This window comes from Haliotis rufescens, unplaced genomic scaffold (assembly GCF_023055435.1).
Source record: "Haliotis rufescens isolate VD_foot unplaced genomic scaffold, xgHalRufe1.0.p SCAF_1, whole genome shotgun sequence".
In the NCBI taxonomy this organism is placed as follows: domain Eukaryota; kingdom Metazoa; phylum Mollusca; class Gastropoda; order Lepetellida; family Haliotidae; genus Haliotis; species Haliotis rufescens.
Genome location: NW_025963779.1, coordinates 41585275 through 41605165, shown reverse-complemented (window position 1 = coordinate 41605165; position 19891 = coordinate 41585275). Strand labels below are relative to the sequence as shown.

At 38.5% G+C, this 19891-nt stretch overlaps 1 protein-coding gene across 1 annotated transcript in view; it reads right to left on the bottom strand.

Annotated features, from left to right (window-relative positions):
- LOC124118012 (structural maintenance of chromosomes protein 5-like) overlaps positions 1 to 19891 on the bottom strand; it is a 232526-nt gene that overhangs the window by 201005 nt on the left and 11630 nt on the right. The window contains exon 4 of the mRNA XM_046480045.2: positions 1872 to 1997. Coding sequence (XP_046336001.1) covers positions 1872 to 1997 — 126 coding nt within the window. The remainder of the gene's footprint in view (positions 1 to 1871; positions 1998 to 19891) is intronic.

Genomic DNA, 19891 nt, shown 5'->3' with positions numbered 1-19891 from the left:
AGAAACGAGGACTAGCGCCATTTTTAGTCTAAGTCAAAGTTGTTGCCATGGAAACTCGAAAAATAACTTTTTTTTAAAATCCCAAACTATCAAAAGACGCCAGTTCACCACTAGACCTATCAATGTGCAAAAAATGGTGAAGAAAAATGGTACGGTTTTCGAGATCTGCTTCGGAAACGAGGACTACCGCCATTTTCAGTCTAAATCAAAATCGTTGCCATGGAAACTCGAAAAAAAATAATTTTTAAATCCCAAACTATCAAAAGGCACCAGTTCACCACTAGACCTATCTATGTGCCAAGTTTGGTGAAGAAATATAGTACGGTTTTCGAGATCTGCTCCGGAAACGAGGACTACCGCCATTTTCAGTCTAAATCAAAGTCGTTGCCATGGAAACTCGAAAAATAATTTTTTTTTAAATCCCAAACTATCACAAGTATTTGTCACAGAAGTGACGAAATGTCCCCCGCCTGTATATACACCATAGTACCAAATATGAAGACAATCCAGCGATTACTTCTTGAGATATCGCGGCAACACCGTTTTCCAACTCCAAAAGCAGATTTACCTGCTGTGACCTTGAAAATGGGGTCAAGTTCACCAAAACCGACTGGTGTCTGCAGTGTTTGTATATACACCATAGTTCCAAATATGAAGACAATCCAGCGATTACTTCTTGAGATATCGCGGCAACACCGTTTTCCAACTCCAAAAGCAGATTTACCTGCTGTGACCTTGAAAATGGGGTCAAGTTCACCAAAACCGACTGGTGTCTGCGGTGTTTGTATATACACCATAGTTCCAAATATGAAAACAATCCAGTGTTTAGTTCTTGAGATATCGCGGCAACAAACAGGTGGGACGTACGTACGGACGGACGTACGGACGGTCGTGAATACTATATCCCCCGCTTCGCGCTTTCGCGCAGCGGGGGATAAAAAGGCAGGAGTTCACCACTAGACCTATCTATGTGCCAAGTTTGGTGAAGAAATATGGTACGGTTTTCAAGATCTGCTCCGGAAACGAAATGTTACGGACGGACGGCACCCATTCCTATATCCCCCTTCCACTTCGTGGCGGGGGATAAAAATGGAAAATTAATAAAAACAATTTTTTTCTTTTGACTGCACCCCTCCATATGACACAGATTACATGTACTAAGTTTGAGATGAATCCCCTGAATAGTTAAAGAGAAATCGCGGGGACAAAGTTTTCGGACGGACGGACAGACGGATGGTATAACTATATACCCCCGACATTTTGTCGTGGGTATAATAAAAAGGCCACCCACCAGCACTACCCGGTATTTTTCAAAAAGCCTTTGGAAAGTTAAAGCTCAGACGAACGGAGGATGACTGACAATGAGACTCAATGGTGAGTGAGTGAGTTGGGTTGAACACCGCTTTTAACAGTATTCCAGTTATATCACGGCGTGTCAGTTTAATGAAAGCCCGAAGTGATTCAGGTCTCAGAGTTTTACCACTGCAGTGAAACCCACGAGCACGGGTATGGTGCTGACAAACCTAGAAACATAATAGGGTCGAAACCGTGATTCGAACCCACAATCAAAGGTTTCTGGCGTGCCCGCAACTCAATGGATTGTAAGAAACAATTGTTTCATGCGCACTATATTTCAGATGCCTATATTTCTGTAAGTGTAACGTATGGATGGATATACCTTTCACTATACATATTTATGGAAGATCCATGTCTCATGTATGATATTTTTGTGGCACGTAAAATGATTCACACCTATGAGTTCATGCCACACTCTCGGGAGAACACTGTAAATCCTTTTATCAGAATATACATCACATCATTCAACATTAACTGTTTGGAAAATAGACTGTTCAAAAATGACAGTTACTCACAGCTTTCTGAGTATTCTCAAGCAGCTCCTGCTGTGTCATTTTTGCAAACTCTGCAACACGGTCCTGTGGAAGGAACTGGCACAGGTTGCCTACCTGGATGTTCAGGTTACTGACCATGAGCTCCACCTGCAAATACAAAACATACACTGCATCTATAGTACATCAAAATTACTCCCACCTATGATAACCTGAATATGTAAACATCAGTTTTAGTAAAATCTAAATATTTTTTACATTTGTATACTTATCCTGTATTATTCGTTAATGCATCTACTGCTTACCTTACGACAAAGAAGACAACGCTTCACGATGGTCCTGGGTGAGAATTAAGTGTTTTTTTCCATCTCAAGTCCACTTTTGCAGGACCCAACGCGGCTGTCATGTGACAGATCGTGACGTCACAACCAATTCCCATTCCTGCTCGTCACCCGAGCTAACAAAAGATTTTTTCTAATGCTATAGTGGGGAGACAAGTCTGCAATGGGTGGGTCCGTAGACGTAGTAATGCAGGATATGCATACAAATGTAAAAAATATTAAGATTTTATCCAAATTTTTATTTCTCCTGCATTACTCTTTAATGGAACTGTATCAGACAGTATGGTTATGTGTATACCTTCAGATGTCAAAAACCTCAATAATTATAAACCCTTCAAACAACAAGATGTCAAGGTGAACTGTATGGCTTAAATCACAAAACGCCAGATGGTAGGGCTGGCTCAACTTTACTTACAGAAAGAACATGAGAATTGAGGATAAGTCCAAGTAAACAACACTAAATAAGAAGATTAGCGTAAGCTAAAATCTTTACATACTGTGTTACCAAGCCAAAGAAGAAAAGCTTGAAAAGTGTCCCTATCAGGACGTGTTAGACTGGCTCTGGACAGTTCATTATTTGCTTTAAGGGTTGGTCACCTGCTGGGCTACTACCAGAAGGGCAAAACTACAAACACATTTGACGTCTTCAAGTGCCACATCACGAAGATAATGGTTGGCGAAAACCATGAGTGAGTGAGTGAGTGAGTTGGGTTTTACGCCGCTTTTAACAGTATTCCAGTTATATCACGGCGTGTCAGCTTAATGTGGGAGGAAAGCCCGAAGTGATGCAGGTCTCAGACGTTTACCACTTCGGTGAAACCCACGAGCACGGGTATGGTGCTGACAAACCTAGAAACATAATCGGGGCGAACCGGGATTCGAACCCACAATCATAGGTTTCTGGCGTGCCCAAGGGACGCAACTCTGCACAGCGAATCGCGGCGCCTTAGACGACTGGGCCACCCGTGCCCCCCCGAAAACCATGACCTCCAAAAACATCCTTCCATGTTTGCACTAATAGAACTGTTGCTATGTAGAGTGGAATAACCGTTTCCACAGACCACGCCTAATCTCGAAGCGGCAGTTAAAAAATCCTAGTGCGTGTACAGGGTACAAGAGGAGTTCACCCTCCCACAATCGTAGAGATTGGTGGAATGGTGAAGGACCGGTCAGGTTGGCCTGGTAGTAGATTTTTCGCTTAGATCCAACTCCAATTACAAGATAAACAGTACTCACAATCGAGTCCGATGCTGTAGTACGTAGAGGAAAAAGAATGTCAGCAGTCACGATAACCGTAGAAAAAACTCCACAAAGTTTTCATTCGGCAAACTAAGGACATCTCTGCTGTGCAGTGATGCTATTACTGGATTGGTTAGTCGTGTGAATAACCATGGGGCTGAGGAAATTCCAAATGGCAGGATCTCCCATTGGAAATTCCTCCCCTGGAAGAGGAATCTGAGAGTAATAGCTGGTCCAAAGACACAATGAAATCCCCCAGGCAGATGCGCTCTCTATTGCCAAACCGGAAGTTTCCAGAACCGCCAGATTTGATCTTTCCCGCTTCGACCCCCTCCACAGCCTTTACAGGGAAAATGCTGCTGGGCGTGCTGCATTGGTTAGTATTGACCACATGATCTCCGTCCATCAGGAAGATAACACCCTAATGTTTTGGAGATCTCCGATGGTGATCTGAAAATGAACTCTTTCTGCCCATATTTTTCTGTTTCCTCCACCTTTCAATTCAGCAAGGTAGATGCAGACCATGGTTTTGTACACATCATTATGTCCAGGGCGACTCCTCCAGGAAGGCCTGGTGCCTTCGTCCATATTCTGGGATATTAGCCAAGTTTTCCATCTAAAAGGATGCTAACAATAACAGGGTAGCCCAAGGTGTAAGAGTAGCCTCCTGGATAGCTACGATCACAGCTTTCAAATAGATAGGATGCTGCTAGCGAAAGTGGCATCAAGGTGTACACAAATCATTTTCAATGGTCATAAGTACCTTGTTCTCCACTTTATTACACTTTCCCTTTTGACAAAACTTCTGCACATCCCTATTCAAAGATGGAGATGTCTGTGGAAAGGGTAGGCAATGCAGCCCCAACAAGATACAAGCGACTGCCTATGTAGATGACGTCCTGAACTGTCATAGGAAGCGTTCAGTCAAAAGGTGTTTGATTGTAAAAATGAGAGTAACCCTTTATCTGGAAAAAGGTTGAAGGTTCATGTGCAATCCATAAGCCATCCGTTCTATGTTGAATTCCAAACTGTAAACCTTTCACAGCAACAAATAAAGTCCACTGACGTTTCTGTGTTGTCTCATTTTATTCCCAGCATCACTCATTCCCAAACATCACCAGAAATACTTCCAGACTATCAATTGGACTGAGCCAGGATATTAATGAAACCAAATGTATGGTTAATGTGACGGTTTCAGGGGAAGGCTTGGGGATGTTAACCTCAATCCCCCCAACACTCATAGTTAATGAAATAAATTTCACCAATATACAACCAACAAGTGATTGAAGTCAATAAATAATTATATTTATTGAATTAATAGTAATTAGATGTATATAACAATGAACAATAATTATTACACTAGAATAAATTACAACTTGACCAAACTTAAAGAAATAAACATACCCGAAATCGAAGCGTCGTACAATCTACGTCTACTCTCATGCAAAACAAATCTTCAACTGAATACAACTGTCACTGTTGATGAGTGACGTCATCAACGAACTCATTCGAAACAAGGTACAATAAACATAGCAAAGCACAAAGCAATAAAAGCCTAATTGAACTAAGTCTCCAAACAATAATTAAAACAAATATTTAGATGATAATAAATTGAGTTGAAGCTACTGAATAACCTAAATACGAGATACAAAACTAAAATTCAACTCAGGCTGTGGCCCAAAATGGCAGCTTGCTACAAACCCGGAAATGGAACACAGCATTTGTCTCCATATTTATCTCGGCCCCCGAACAAAACTTTTCAACTTCCGCATTTATTATTCTTGTCTTCATATGCACATTTGCGGCATGGAATTTTAGTGCTCTTTTTGTTGATTTAAATGTTCGGCAACCACTCTGAGGGCAGGCAAAGTGCTTCTGAAATCTCAGATGCACCTGCGCCCAGTGAGAATCGAGGTGGTGTTTCTCCCTGTAGCTTCCTTCCTTGCACACAAGACAGGTCATGTCTGGACGAAATTTAATTAAATTTGTCCCTGGCGCCCCCTCAATGTCTCCGTCTTACTTCCCCAACTCCCTGTCGTCTACTTTGAGTTCAAGGTCTTCCATATTCCTGTTAGAATAATAGGGATAAATCTATTGTATCATATTGACACAATCCAACATCAATAAAAACATTTCAAAACTATAAGTTATGATAATTCCTAGGTTTGGTCCAACACCAAAAATATCTAGAAATTATTTACTCAAAATAGATACACAAAAGTTTAGTGGGGAAAGCTTCCGACAAGCACAAACACCTTGATGGTACTATCTTGACTAATTAACTTTTCCATCATCTGCATACTTACATGTACAATGCATCCAACATGCATCTCTACTATAGATTATAGATTTAAAAACAGGCAAGGCAAATAAGGTCAGCATCTTAAGTGCGACCATTTTTTTAATTTGCAAGTTTATTTTATGTAATTGTGTCTGTCAGAAATCATCTGTAATTGATTTTGTCATAACGCTTTCATTATAATTCTTCACAGGTCCACCAAGTTGGCGGATCGTTTCCCTCGTATGGCATTAGTCTATCAACATGTACCACCCTAGGTGTATTGTTTGGACCATCTTGGATCCTAAAGGTAATGTCATCAATTATCTTTGTAATGACCCAACCATTTTTCCAACAAGTGACAAATTTCTTCCGTTTTGACATAGTCTTGTTTGGGTTGTATAACCAAACAGGTTGACCAACTCGCAGGTTTGATTGCTTTGAATGAAGGTCATATCGCTTCTTCCGCACCTCTGAGGCATGTTTCAGGTGGGAACGAGCGGTTGTAAAAGCATGATCAAACTTTTCCTGCAAGTCAGAAACATAGTCATCAACCCCCATGTTGGTAGAGTTAGGGTTCCCTGTCAATAAATGAATGGGAAATCGTACCTCCCTACCAAGTACTAGCTCATTCGGACTGAAGTGAGTAGATTCATGTTTCGATGACCTATAAGCAGCCATTACAAACGGAAGGTGTTGATCCCATGTTTTGTGTTTCCCATCTGCATAAATGCTTAGCATGGTGCTCAGTGTGCGATTGAACCGCTCGACCTGACCATTGGCTTGAGGTCTTAGAGCTGTGGTTCTCGTTTTTACCACACCCAGCAATTTGCACATCTCTTGGAAAAGACGAGCTTCATATTGTCTCCCTTGATCGCTGTGCAGCAAAGCTGGAGCACCAAATCGGCACACCCATTCCTCAACAATCTTGGCGGCTATTGTTTTTGCCTCAATGTTTGGCACTGCATATGCCTCCGTCCATTTTTTGAATGCATCCGTGACAACCAGAATGAATCGGTTCCCGGACTGCATTCAAGTGGACCTGTTTGGGAGGGTTTTAAAAACAAACGCTCCCTACTTCGCAGAAACGCACATGTCCCAGTCATTATCAGATCCAAGTGTACAAAACACACCCTGCTTCGTGGAAAGCACGTGCTTTCCGTGAAGATTTTGTTAATGACTGGGACATGGGAGTTTCTGGGAGTTTAGTTAGACAGGTGAGTTTGCAGAGTAAAGAGGTGCTGTAACAGTAGACAATAGAACAGTAGTTTGTGTTCGATTGGGGAAAATAAATGGGTTGCATTTTCATTGTTTTGGTTTTTCGTTTACATTTATCGCACTGACGACAATAATTCTTTACATCATGCTTCATTCTAACCCAGTAGTATGACTGCTGGATCTTGCCATGGGTGGGATTGACACCTAGGTGTCAACCCATCGGGCTATCATGGTGGTGCGATATTATCGACTGACGTTTTGTTTCAGGCACAATGATTTGCCAATGCCATCATTTTCCATCACTGGTCTCAAATTTGCGATGCAAAACACCATTTCTGATCCAAAGTCTGTTAAACTGTCTCCATAATGCTTTACATGCTTCAGAATTACCTGAGATTTCTTCCCAATCAGGCCTAATATTGGCCTCTTTAGCCTTGTAAATGATTGAGATCTCAGGGTCATCCATTTGCAATGTTTTCATTTGTTCTGGGTCAATGTCAAACTTTTGTTTTGCACATAGTGATCTGGTGATTGCCCCACATAATGAGGATGTGACATTGTCTTCAACAGATGGAGGATCACAGCAAGCACCATCTTCTCTCTTGCACTGGGAACATGGACCTGGAGGTTTACGACTAAGGGCGTCAGCGTTCCAGTGAACTCGCCCAGGACGATGTACCTCATGTAAGTCGTTGTTGCCCAATTCTTCAAGCCAACGAGCCATTAGATTTACAGGCTTCTTTATCTTTTTAGCCCAGGCTACGGCTGAATTATCAGTTCGAACGATCACCGGTCGTCAAAAAAAAAATGCATATGGATGCCAGTGCCTACAAGTGGTGACAACTGCTAAGAGTTCACGCCTTGTTACACAGTAATTTCTCTCTGCAGGTGAGAAGGTCTTGCTGAGATATCCCAACACAACCTCTTGGCCTTCCTGCTCTTGAGATAGTACTGCGCCAAGCCCTTCGCCTGAAGCATCAGTATCAATCATCAACTGACCGTCTACTCGAGGGTATCCAAGTATAGGAGCTGAGATGAGTGATTGCTTTAGCTGCATGAATGCAACATCAGCTTCCTTGCTCCACTCAAAATCAACTGATTAACTTGTCAAACGGGTAAGAGGTCTTGCTATTTTGGCTATTTTGGCAAAATTCTTTACAAACCGCCTATAGTAATTAGCAAGTCCAAGGAACCTGAGGATGTCTTTCCTACACTTTGGAGTTGGCCAGGTTTGTACAGCCTCTATCTTATCTGGTTGAGTGTGGATGCCTTGTGAGGAAATGACATGTCCAAAGAACTTGACTTGTGTCTGAAAGAGGTGACATTTATTTGGCTTTAGCTTAAGGCCCGCATCTCTGAGTCTGTTAAAGACAGATTCAAGACGTGCTTGAGTCAAAGTTGGTACCAAAGACGATAATGTCATCTAGAAAACATAGACATTCTATCCACTGCATACCTCTTAAGACAGTCTCCATAATCCTCTCGAATACACTAGGTGCATTGCATAGACCAAATGGCATGACAATCCACTCGTACAAGCCTGATCTGTCACAAAAGCTGTTTTTTCTCGGTCTTTGGGATGCATCTCTACCTGCCAGTATCCTGCTTGAAGATCGATTGTGCAGAACAGTTTTGCACCTCCGAGACTGTCGATACAGTCATCTATTCTTGGCAACAGATAGGCATCTTTTTTGCTCAAACAATTTAGAGCGGGGAAATCGAAGCAAAATCGGTAACGGCCATCAGGACGTTGCACTAAGACTGTAGGAGATGCCCATGGACTAGTGGAATGAGTTATAACCCCTTGGTCTAACATGCGGGCAATCTTGGAGCGTTCAGCCTCTTGTTTTGCAAATGACTGGCGTCGTGGCGCATGTTTGACTGGTCGAGCATAGCCAGTGTCAATAGTATGTTGAACCAAACTAGTGTGGCCAAGATCATCATCATCCTTAGCAAATGTGTGCTCATGTTTACAAAGTAACTCTTTTAAGTTAAGTTGCTGTTGCTTGTTCAAATCTTTAGAACTGCTATCATAGAGGTCCGCAAGATAATTGGGAATCTCTGTGCCTTGTATGCTTAACTTACATACTGATCTTGTTTTCTTTCTAGGTTGAAGTTCATGGACAGATTTGGCAGAGTGACAGTGAGCCAGTATTTTCCCAGAGGTGGGAGAAATTGTTCTGCTGATGGTGCTTTACTGACAATACCATTTCCCATAAGTAATCCTAATGGATTTAACACCTCATTACATGGTTCAACTAGAGTAGTAGAGGAAGTTAGTGACCTTGAGGGCAGGTTAAATTTTACAAAAGATACTGTTTGTGGTGACAATTCCACATTTTCAGCGACAATTGCTGTTTTCTGTGATTGAAATGTAGGAAGCCAATTTTCGTACAATTTTATTTTATTATTGGCTAAGTCAACCACAGCACCAGCTTTGCGCATTATATCTATGCCCAAGATACCATCCACCTCATAACTATTCTCAATTTCTGCCACTATAAATTCTTCCCTAACTGGGTTTGTCTTTTCAGATAACCTGACTGGAGCTTGAAAAATGCCATTAACAGGAAAGGGCGTTTCATTCACTGCTCGCAAGTTCAGATCAACAGGACTGAGGGAAATGCCTCTCGAGAAAGTCGCCAGAAAGAAAAAGGTGAGATAAGTGATATTTCACTTCCTGTGTCAATTAACAGGGTAAAATAATTCCCATTAATATCAATATTGATCAGATGACCTTCATCACCCATCTGAAAACAAGGCCTAATATTGACCTGTGTCATGTTAGGAGTTGCCTCCCCTTGATCATTAATCATAGGTTTTGGTTTTGTGGCAATATTTTTAACACAATTTTCCACCGAATCCCGACCTAAGCCCGGGTTGGTGGCTTGGCGTTTCCCGAATGGGAGCCAGATCTATTCTGAGGGCATTCGGCTGCCCAGTGGCCAGGTTGTCGGCAACAATGACACACAGAGTTGGATCGTGTGCGACTTGCTGAACGAGATCGTCCAACACTGGGACTTTTGGTCTGTCGCAAATGAGGGCGACCTCTGTTGTATTGTTCAGCGCCTTGATTCAATTGCAGCTGAGCCAGTTGGCTGACTGTTTTCTGCAATTCTTGTAATTGAGTTGTCAGAGTATCCAACTTTGTTTCCAAATACTCATTATTTTTACTTTCATTTTCAGAACTAAACCTGACGCGAAGCTCAGCAGATGGGTAAGGACTGACAGCCTGCACAGAGTGATGTGACCCCGAAGAACAACAGATTCGTACAACTGTGCTGTTTCAACTGCCTGTCATAGAGTAGAAACTCCACGGTTGACAAGTCGCAAACGAAGTTCCTTACTCACTGCTCGCTTGAAAGCATCAAGAGCCATGCGTTCTTGCAACTCATAAGGAAGATCTGGATATGCCTCACAAGACACTTAGATCCTCAATTTTTTCATTTGATTTTCGGACGCGATTGAGTAACTGTTCCTTGCGCACATCAGGCAGCACAGAACAATACAGCTGTCTCAAAGTTCTACACAACCACTGGTAATTCTGACGCTCATGTTCAGGTAAACGAGCATAGAACTCCTGGGTTATACCATCCATGGCACATCCCATCATCTGGGCTGATTGAAAATCATCCCATTTGGACTGAGTGGCTAAAAGTTTAAATTGCGCTTCAAAAGCTGCAAAAGCATTTTTGCCATTGAACTTTGGTAAGTGCAACGAAACCCACGCTACACCAGCAGCAGAGTTTGTGTTTGAATTGACTGGCATTGCGTTTACACGGTCTGCCAAGCTCAAAACAGAGTTAGACAATTGGGTTAAAATAGTGGCCATGAATGGTTCTGTATTTGGAGTAGTCATGTACGGATTAGACCAGCCATGCTGAGGTCCTGGATAAGCATAGGACTGCCTATCAGGTAGACCAATATATCCTTCACTATAGGCACTAGAGGGACCAGGCAAACCACCAACGTCATCACTTTGAAAATCCTGACTAGTAGGAATCTCATGAGGTTCGACATTCTCAGGAGTGTTTGCTACAACTGTGCGTGACCGGAGATTGTAATTATTATCCATGGCAGAACAAAGTAATGTATAAAGTATGAATGGCCAAGATTTGTTGACAGTTGAAGAATAAAAAAAAATGTTATTTATCAAAATTTATTCAAAAATATGAATTCCCCAAGACTGTTATTCATTAATTAATCCCACTTCTGACACCAATATCATTTCTAATTTTTTTTCAAAGATTAGGGAAAATCAAAAGGTGTCCTACTCAAAAATTATGAACAAGAAGTGAGCAATGTGGAAATTATAATATAAGATCAAGGAAATAATATTTTTTTAATTATTGTTTGTGAAACAAACAGCCATGTTGCATAGAACACATACAGAATGTAGAATGATACACTTCATTTGCCTTTCAATTGTAATGGTGCCACACACCACACTGCAAAAAAAATCCATATATACAAGCTTGTATATCCTTTGGAAAGATGATATTTCCAAAGGATATACAAGATTGGAATGATGATATATACAAAAATATACAAGTTTGTATATATGACATATACAAAAATATACAAATTTGTATATATGGTGTATCCAAATTTGTTTTGTTTGTATATATTGGTAAAGGGAGATAATTATTATGTATTTGTGTATAATTATTATATATGTGCAAATTGAAGTGTTGAGCACTGTGTTTCTTTGTATATGTTGGTAAAGGAGGATAATTGCTATGTATTGCTCTATAATTGTTTTGTATGTGCAAAATAGTATCAGAAGTTACAAAAAAATGATATAGTGGCGGGAAACATTACTGGAATGTTTAATTAGTACTCCACACTGTTAGCGGGAGTACATACTGTCCTTGCAATGATATTGACGGGTAAGCGGTTGAGGCGTCTGGTTCTTTTCCTGGCGCGGTGCTTGGTATGTGAGTAGACTTTATGGTCAAATGCACAGAGAGGATTAGCTGTCGGGGGTGATTGCATTGGCGGTAAGTTCTGTATTGAAAGTGTTTGAGCTTGGATTCGTTTTACGGGGAGGCAGCGATGTGTTTTGTAACATGCTCTCGTGCACATATGCCAACAGAGGGGATTGCACAGAGGATGAAAACTATTTTATCACTACTTAAAAGTGTTGCATTTAGTTTGTTCTGAGCTGTCGGTTTCATTGTAGATATACATTGTTATTTTGTGAAATCTCGGCGGAAACGCGGAAAATCGCGTTTTGTAAAACGGTAGTCCTTGGGAAAAATCATCTGCAAAATATTATCAAAGATTATTTTTTAAAAATACTACGAAAATATTGTGTTTTCTTTGTATATATTGGTAAAGGGAGATAATTATTATGTATTTGTGTATAATTATTATATATGTGCAAATTGAAGTGTTTTAAGTTGAGCACTGTGTTTCTTTGTATATGTTGGTAAAGGAGGATAATTGCTATGTATTGCTCTATATTTGTTTTGTATGTGCAAAATAGTATCAGAAGTTACAAAAAACTGATATAGTGGCGGGTAACATTACTGGAATGTTTAATTAGTACTCCACACTGTTAGCGGGAGTACATACTGTCCTTGCAATGATATTGACAGGTAAGCGGTTGAGGCGTCTGGTACTTTTCCTGGCGCGGTACTTGGTATGTGAGTAGACTTTATGGTCAAATGCACAGAGAGGATTAGCTGTCGGGGGTGATTGCATTGGCGGTAACTTCTGTATTGAAAGTGTTTGAGCTTGGATTCGTTTTACGGGGAGGCCGCGATGTGTTTTGTAACATGCTCTCGTGCACATATGCCAACAGAGTGGATTGCACAGAGGATGAAAACTATTTTATCACTACTTAAAAGTGTTGAATTTGGTTTGTTCTGAGCTGTCGGTTTCATTGTAGATATACATTGTTGTAATGTGAAATCTCGGCGGAAACGCGGAAAATCGCGTTTTGTAAAACGGTAGTCCTTGGGGAAAATTGTATTATGAGCAACCGGATGCGTAAATAACGTGTGTAATATATTCCCGTATTATATTTTATAATACTTGTTCTTTTAATATTGTTATCAATGCGAGAACGAAGATTACCTTGAAAAAACACAACAGCATGCATATGTTCTAGCAAAAAGAAACTTGATATATATTCATTTGGCTTAATTTCTACTTTGGAAAACTTAGTTGGCGCTCTAAAAGCTTGACGCTGTATAATTTGGCACGCGCATGGTTGGGTGCAAACCATATGAACATCAATAAAAATAATAAAAATAATAATAATACATCATGATGGCAGTTTCAATGTAAAGATTAAGTATTTCTAAAGATATGGAAAATAAATCTTGATAACTGCTTTAATCTTTGATCTTTGGGAAAATAATAATGGAATTGGTTGAGTGACTAACGTATTCTACTTTAAAAGTGACAGGAACGTGATTTACATAATTAAAATATAAAATAATATACAAATTATAAGAGAGGGTTTGTGATTTATTTTGGGATGAAGTCAGTATTTAACTTGCGCTTACCGACATTATGCGTATTTCGCACACGGTTAAGAAAAAAAATGCAATTCATTTATTTATAAAAAGTACGAATGCATCAATCCTACATCACAGGACCATATACATAATTTGTTGAATGTTATTTCGTGAATACACAAATTGCATAACACATTCCCTGAGGACAAACCCAAATTGCCCGTCCCTTTGTGACAGGTGTTAATTAGAGAATGTATTGCCACCATATTATGTCCTGGCACTTTTATGACATGTAATGAACCTAGTCAATCCCTGGGTCTGTAACAACAACATGGGTCTAATAAAATCAAAGTAACATAAATGTTACGTAATTCGAATTAAAAAAGAGACTGAAAAAATGTAACATGAATATAATTGCCCTTTTGAGGGTAATATAATTTTGGGAAAATATACGTTTTCTTGTATTTATGGACGACTTCACACAAGCTGAAAAATTAAACATATGTTTATATAGCTATATTTACATACATGGCATTAACATGTAATAATAATATTGATCATGTTTGTTAATTTGTACATTTCGTTGTTATTGGTATCCTGAGTATGTTGTAATAATGCATGTGTTCTGATCTTATTTGACGTAGATTACATGAACTAGTAGAGTGACTTTCTTTCATCAGCGTGGAAGGATTACCCACACATATACCCTTAATCCTTTGTCAAACAGAAAGAAGTCATATAGATATCATATCTAACTGGTACTAAAAGTTCACTATCAATCTCCTCTGATAACAAACTTACATTTAATATCCCCAAGCTACAATACCAAGCATGCTCATGGAGTAATTATGAGAAACCCGAATGATATCCTGTCTACGTGGTCACACCCGGTGATTGTTAAGACATTCAGACAATATGGCAGTCTGTATTCATTTCTTATATCCCAAAAGTCCCCACCAAGCTTCCTTTTATTAACATTGGGATGAGGGGAGATATACATATTGTATTAAATAATACACCAATACATCAAAACAGAACAAAAAAGATAGGTCAACAGTGCGGTTGATGGAAAGGGGTTTCCTAAGAAAAGCTATTTAACTGTTTAATACTTAATACGTGTCTCAAAGTATGTATTAAGTCTTACTACTAGTTATTATATATGTGCAAATCCACCCGAACGTCGGATGTACATGGCCGATTTCAAAATAGCTAAATTAGGCACTGTTCAAATTGTTTCCAATAAACCACTGATTAGAAACTCACTTAACCTTTAGAATAGAATCGTTTCTAAATATATTGTAGTTGGGGCATGTGTAAAAATTAATGCAGTGTACCATTGTGACAGCCACAAGAGCATGCATGATGTGTTATCTGAGATGTGTTTTTTAAGCCGATGGAAGTTTAAAGTGACAAAATCTGGTATCATGGCTTAACTGAATATAACATTGTCCAAGTTTAATAATCCTCTTTTTCCGGTGACTATTCCAATTATTAATGGTATCAGGTAGGAATGACTTGGCATAGCATTCAGTTCTACAACGTATAGCCTGTTAATTGGTTAGATTTCTTTATATGTAATCACTAACAGCAAAGATGTTTTCCATCTTGTAAAAAGGTGTAATGGCTACGTTGGTCTCACTCTACATTTTCACGTGGCTTGTACCTCTTATTGCCCCACAAATAGTCCGTAATCAGTGAGTGGGCGAGGTAAAAATTAACGTCTCATCGGCATTATTTCAACGTCCGTAATGAATTTATGTGTAGACATTCTAGGATTAATTCTTGTTCTTTGGTACAATTATCCAAAACATGGGAGCAAAATATTGGCAATATATATATGCTTGTTCATGACTGATGTAAAAGGAGTTATTTATCTGAGTGAGTGAGTATGGTTCACGGCGGTGGACACCAGAAAGGTATTTAAGACAATTAATCATAGGGCTTACCTCGTTAACTCGCCAATATCAGAATCTGACTGAAATATTAATACCAAAGTCCTTTCATTTTAAGATTAGGTTTTGCACTTGGGCACACTTTGACGTGATATTGAACAGTTTTCTTTTTCCCTGGATTAAGTTTTACTTGCATTCATTCATTTGGTAATTTTCTCCAAATCGGCATTAGTATTTACGCAGTAGTATTTGGAACTGTCCATTTTGGGAATAGGGTGCACCCCACCGCAAGCACAGTAAACAGAAATTCCAAGGTGAATAATATGTACTATAGTTTGTTGGCTCGACATGCAAGACTCCATAATTTTAGCTATAAATTCATAGTAATATTAAATTAATTTTTTTTATAAATAATTCATTGATGTATTTGACATGAGACGTAGCGACACTCATGTATTTTATAATAATGTACAATTTCAATGCCTTAAATCTGTTGCATTAAACAAATTCTTTGATTTGATGTTGTCATATTGTGACTCAATTTGTGTCTAGTCTTCCAAATGTTCTATTGCGAATACATATAGTGTCAGCGCTCATGATCGCCATATCTATGAATGAATGAAAATATCATCATTAATAAACTTGCCTGAGCTCAATATGTGTTCTGAAGACAAATCGCTGTAAAGCATCTTGCACAGCTTCGTTCACGTTCACCCTCAAATGTACGAAAGGAAAATCTGCGACTGTGCGTGTTCAATGTTCGTTTGCATTTTTGAGACAGGCGGTCGTTTATTTATTAAGATTCAACAAATTCATAAATCACAACTGATGTAGCTGCCTTGGTTAACTGGTCAGGATATAACTAATTACAAACTCTGTTCTAATTATGCTAATCGAGGAAGTGCATTATACTGGATGACAAACTTAGTAATCCTTTCACACTAATCTTTGTTTACAATGAACGCATGTCAAATGACTAAATAAACATCCTTTTTTATTTTCTTAAGTAGAAGTATCACAATGGGCGGTGAACACAACTGTTTGTAGAATGATAGTTTCAGAAAGGAATACAAATACAAATATACAGAAAGGGGTTTAAAATGGTTTCTTTCTTTGCATCCACGCATTGTTGTTGTGGATGCGATTATTTGCTGTCAGAATTGTTTTTGCAATTCAATTAGTTAATTACATGTCACATGACAACTGCATGTCACGGGGGCCTGGACATAAATCACGTGGTGCACTATTAGGCATATAATAACCCCCAACCTTGATTCTGCATCAATTCAAAAACTCCTGAATCCTCATCGACTCCTGAATACTACGATTTTGACGTTGTCATCTTGATCATCAGAACCATCAAAGGCGGCAAAATACAGTAAGCAACTTTTCTCCCACTTTTCAATTAAGATGTAGACAAGTACAACACGTTTAGTAATGATTTAAAAAATTGTACAAGTTTCTTAGTGTCAATAATTAGTAGAACAGACATGAAACAGACATACGAATGGACACGTTATCGACAACAATCCTATATATTTTAGTAACAATGATTAGTTGGAGTGACTAGTATATATTTGCAAAAAATAGATTTATAAAAGTTCAGCTTATTAAGAACAATACACCCATCAAATAGAGCTGCATGTGTCAGGGACCCAATCTAGATAGCGCCAACATCTAGAACCGCTGCGCCGGAAGTAGGTAACGTTTCTAGCTCTTACGTCGAGTAAAATCAGAAATGATTCACGTGATACATATATGATGTACATACATGTGAACAGCCTCTCGTTATTAATGCCCTTTAATTGTAGTCATCTTACTATTTGATCGTTTATGCCACACAAAGCTATAAGTTCCGTAAAAAAAATACGGAAAAATGAACAGATTAATCTCTTGGACATATATTCAAAAATGGTAGCATAACGAATGAAGTAATGTTTTAATTTCCGTTCCCATAATACTGTTTAGATGAAACACCGTTAGCAACTTGAATGGGAATAAACAGTGGTAGCTGTCACTAGCCAAAGGATACTAGACTATACAAGAACAGTTTTAGCATCTCACACCGTCCCGACAGGCGCCAACCTCTCAAATATTGCACAACATATATTGATGGCGTAATATGATATTAATATTACATTGTTTCTTGAATACTGTGCGAAGAATATTTTGTACGATGGCAAGATTCAAAACAAGTATCATTATCTTCTTTGCGAGGAATTTAGAAGTTGGAGTATTGAGAGAGGATAAGATCTGTGGATGAACAACATCACTTGCTTGATAATGGTGTTACAACATACACCTAAGCGTCGCTCCTAACTGTAATAAAGACGTTGTTATCTTATCTCTACTCAGTTTTCATTATCGCTAAAATTAGACAAAACTGTAAAAATGGTTTAACATTCAATGTTATCAATATTAATTAACACAAGTATTGTGGTAGCACAGCTAGTCCCTGTAAAATTTTCATTTAAAAAAATAAATAAAAAAATCACAGCGCACAGGGAAATTGAGCGAGGCTCAATTCGAACGGTATTCCCATGTTATGTTCTGTTTTTCTGAAAATGTACATGAAGCGGATTGGTCAAGAAGTTTATATGAAGACCACTCCGGAATACAATGATTCAAAAATGCATACATGATATTGTAAATATATCTAGATTTTTAGACAGGATAATGCATAGATAATATTCCAACAGTCATTACAAGATATCAATAAAATCGACCTGATGTCAAGCACATGTTATTTGACAAGATTGCAGTAGTCGTGAATTATAGGTGGATATGTTTGAATTTCCCCTTAGGACTGTGGTGAATGAATTATGGCTCAATTCGGAGTAGCTAGTTCAAGAAATGGATGGGATAAATGATAAACATGTAAGGTTCACTCCCAGACATCCCATTAGTCTTTAGTCTTTAGACTTAAGAATGGAAAGGCTACAGGTGTGGATGATATTCCTGCAGAAGTGTTAAAAAAATGTAAGTTCAGTTGATTTGTCGCACAGAATTATTAACTATTGCTTTGTAGATGGAACTGTACCAGCTATGTGGAACAGCGATATATCCATCCTATTCCTAAGAGCGGTATGAAGGATTTTAGAAACCCTTTGGTATCATTGTAACATATATTCCTAACAAGTATATGCTTATGTACTCAATTAAAGACTAAGTGGCTTGAAAAGGACAATATCATAGCTGATAAGCAAAATGATTTTAGATCCAAATGAGTCTGTATTGATCATTTATAGGTTTAAACGTCTTTAGTTCAGTATAGAAAAAAACAAAACAATCAACCTTTGTTACATTTGTTGATGTAAAAAAAACCTTCGACACCGTTTATAGCGAAGCTGAGGAATATTGGAGTTCGAGGAAAGATATTGAATGCTATCCAGTCGATTGTATGTCGATGTCAATTCTACTGCACGTGTAGGAGAATTTCTTACAGTACGTTTTACTGTTTAACATGGTGTAAAGCAAGGCTGTAAATTATCCCCAGCTATATTTTCTGTGTATGTTAACGACCTGGCTATTAACAATCTCAATTGTGGCGTACTTGTTGATGAGACTATGCTCTCCATTTTAATGTATGCTGCCGATATTGCATTAACTGCCCCCAATGAATGTTGATTACAATCCATGCTTAATGTACTGCATGAATGGTCAACACGTTGGCAAATGTTCTATGGCTCTGGTATATGAGGATAAAACGTTAATCTAATCCAAAATAGAGCCTGTAAATTATTTCTTGGTGTTAGTAACGGTACCTCCAGTATAGCCACTAATGGAGACATGGGTCTCTCCTCCCCGTTTGTTACATTACATGCTAATGTTTTTAGACTACCCCAAGATTTAATAACAGTACTTGTAACGCTTTGATGAAGAAAACGGTTACTATGTAAAAGTTCATGGAGTACTAAAGTTGTTAAAATTGCCTGTAATCTTAATATTTATGATGTTATGAATATTATGACTGCTCCAATGTCCCGAAAGAAGAAAATTGCCCATATTAAAAACGTTCTCGTAAACAAAGATGAACTGAGCTGGAGAACAGAGCTTTGGAACGATAAACATCAATGTTTAAAACTACTTTCAACTACTTGTTGCTGGCGTACGCATTTTATATTGATCAAACTGTTATTAAGATCTGTACAAATGTTCTATTTATTATGTAAAACATAACGAAATACAAATTATTTCATAACATCATATAGTTGTCATAATGAAAATAGTATTAAAGCATTATTGTCACATGCAATAATAATACTGTTCGGTATCATTAGTAAACTTTGCAACCACATATTATGTTAAAACCTTCTATAAGGGGTGATGAAATTGAATGAAGCAGTGGTAAAATCTAACCATATATACAAAATTGTATAGTTTTGGAAATACCAACTATACAAAATTGTATATTTTGGAAATACCAAATATACAAAATTGTATATTTTGTATATATGGGTATTTTTTCTTGTGCCATCATCAAGGACTTTCAACAGAATGAATGAGGATGCACCTCTTTTTGTCAGTCAATCTGCAAGCTGTTGTTTACTCCCAGACCATAGGTTGTGTTTCTGTTCAATGATTTATTTAAAACTGCTGATCTCCATTC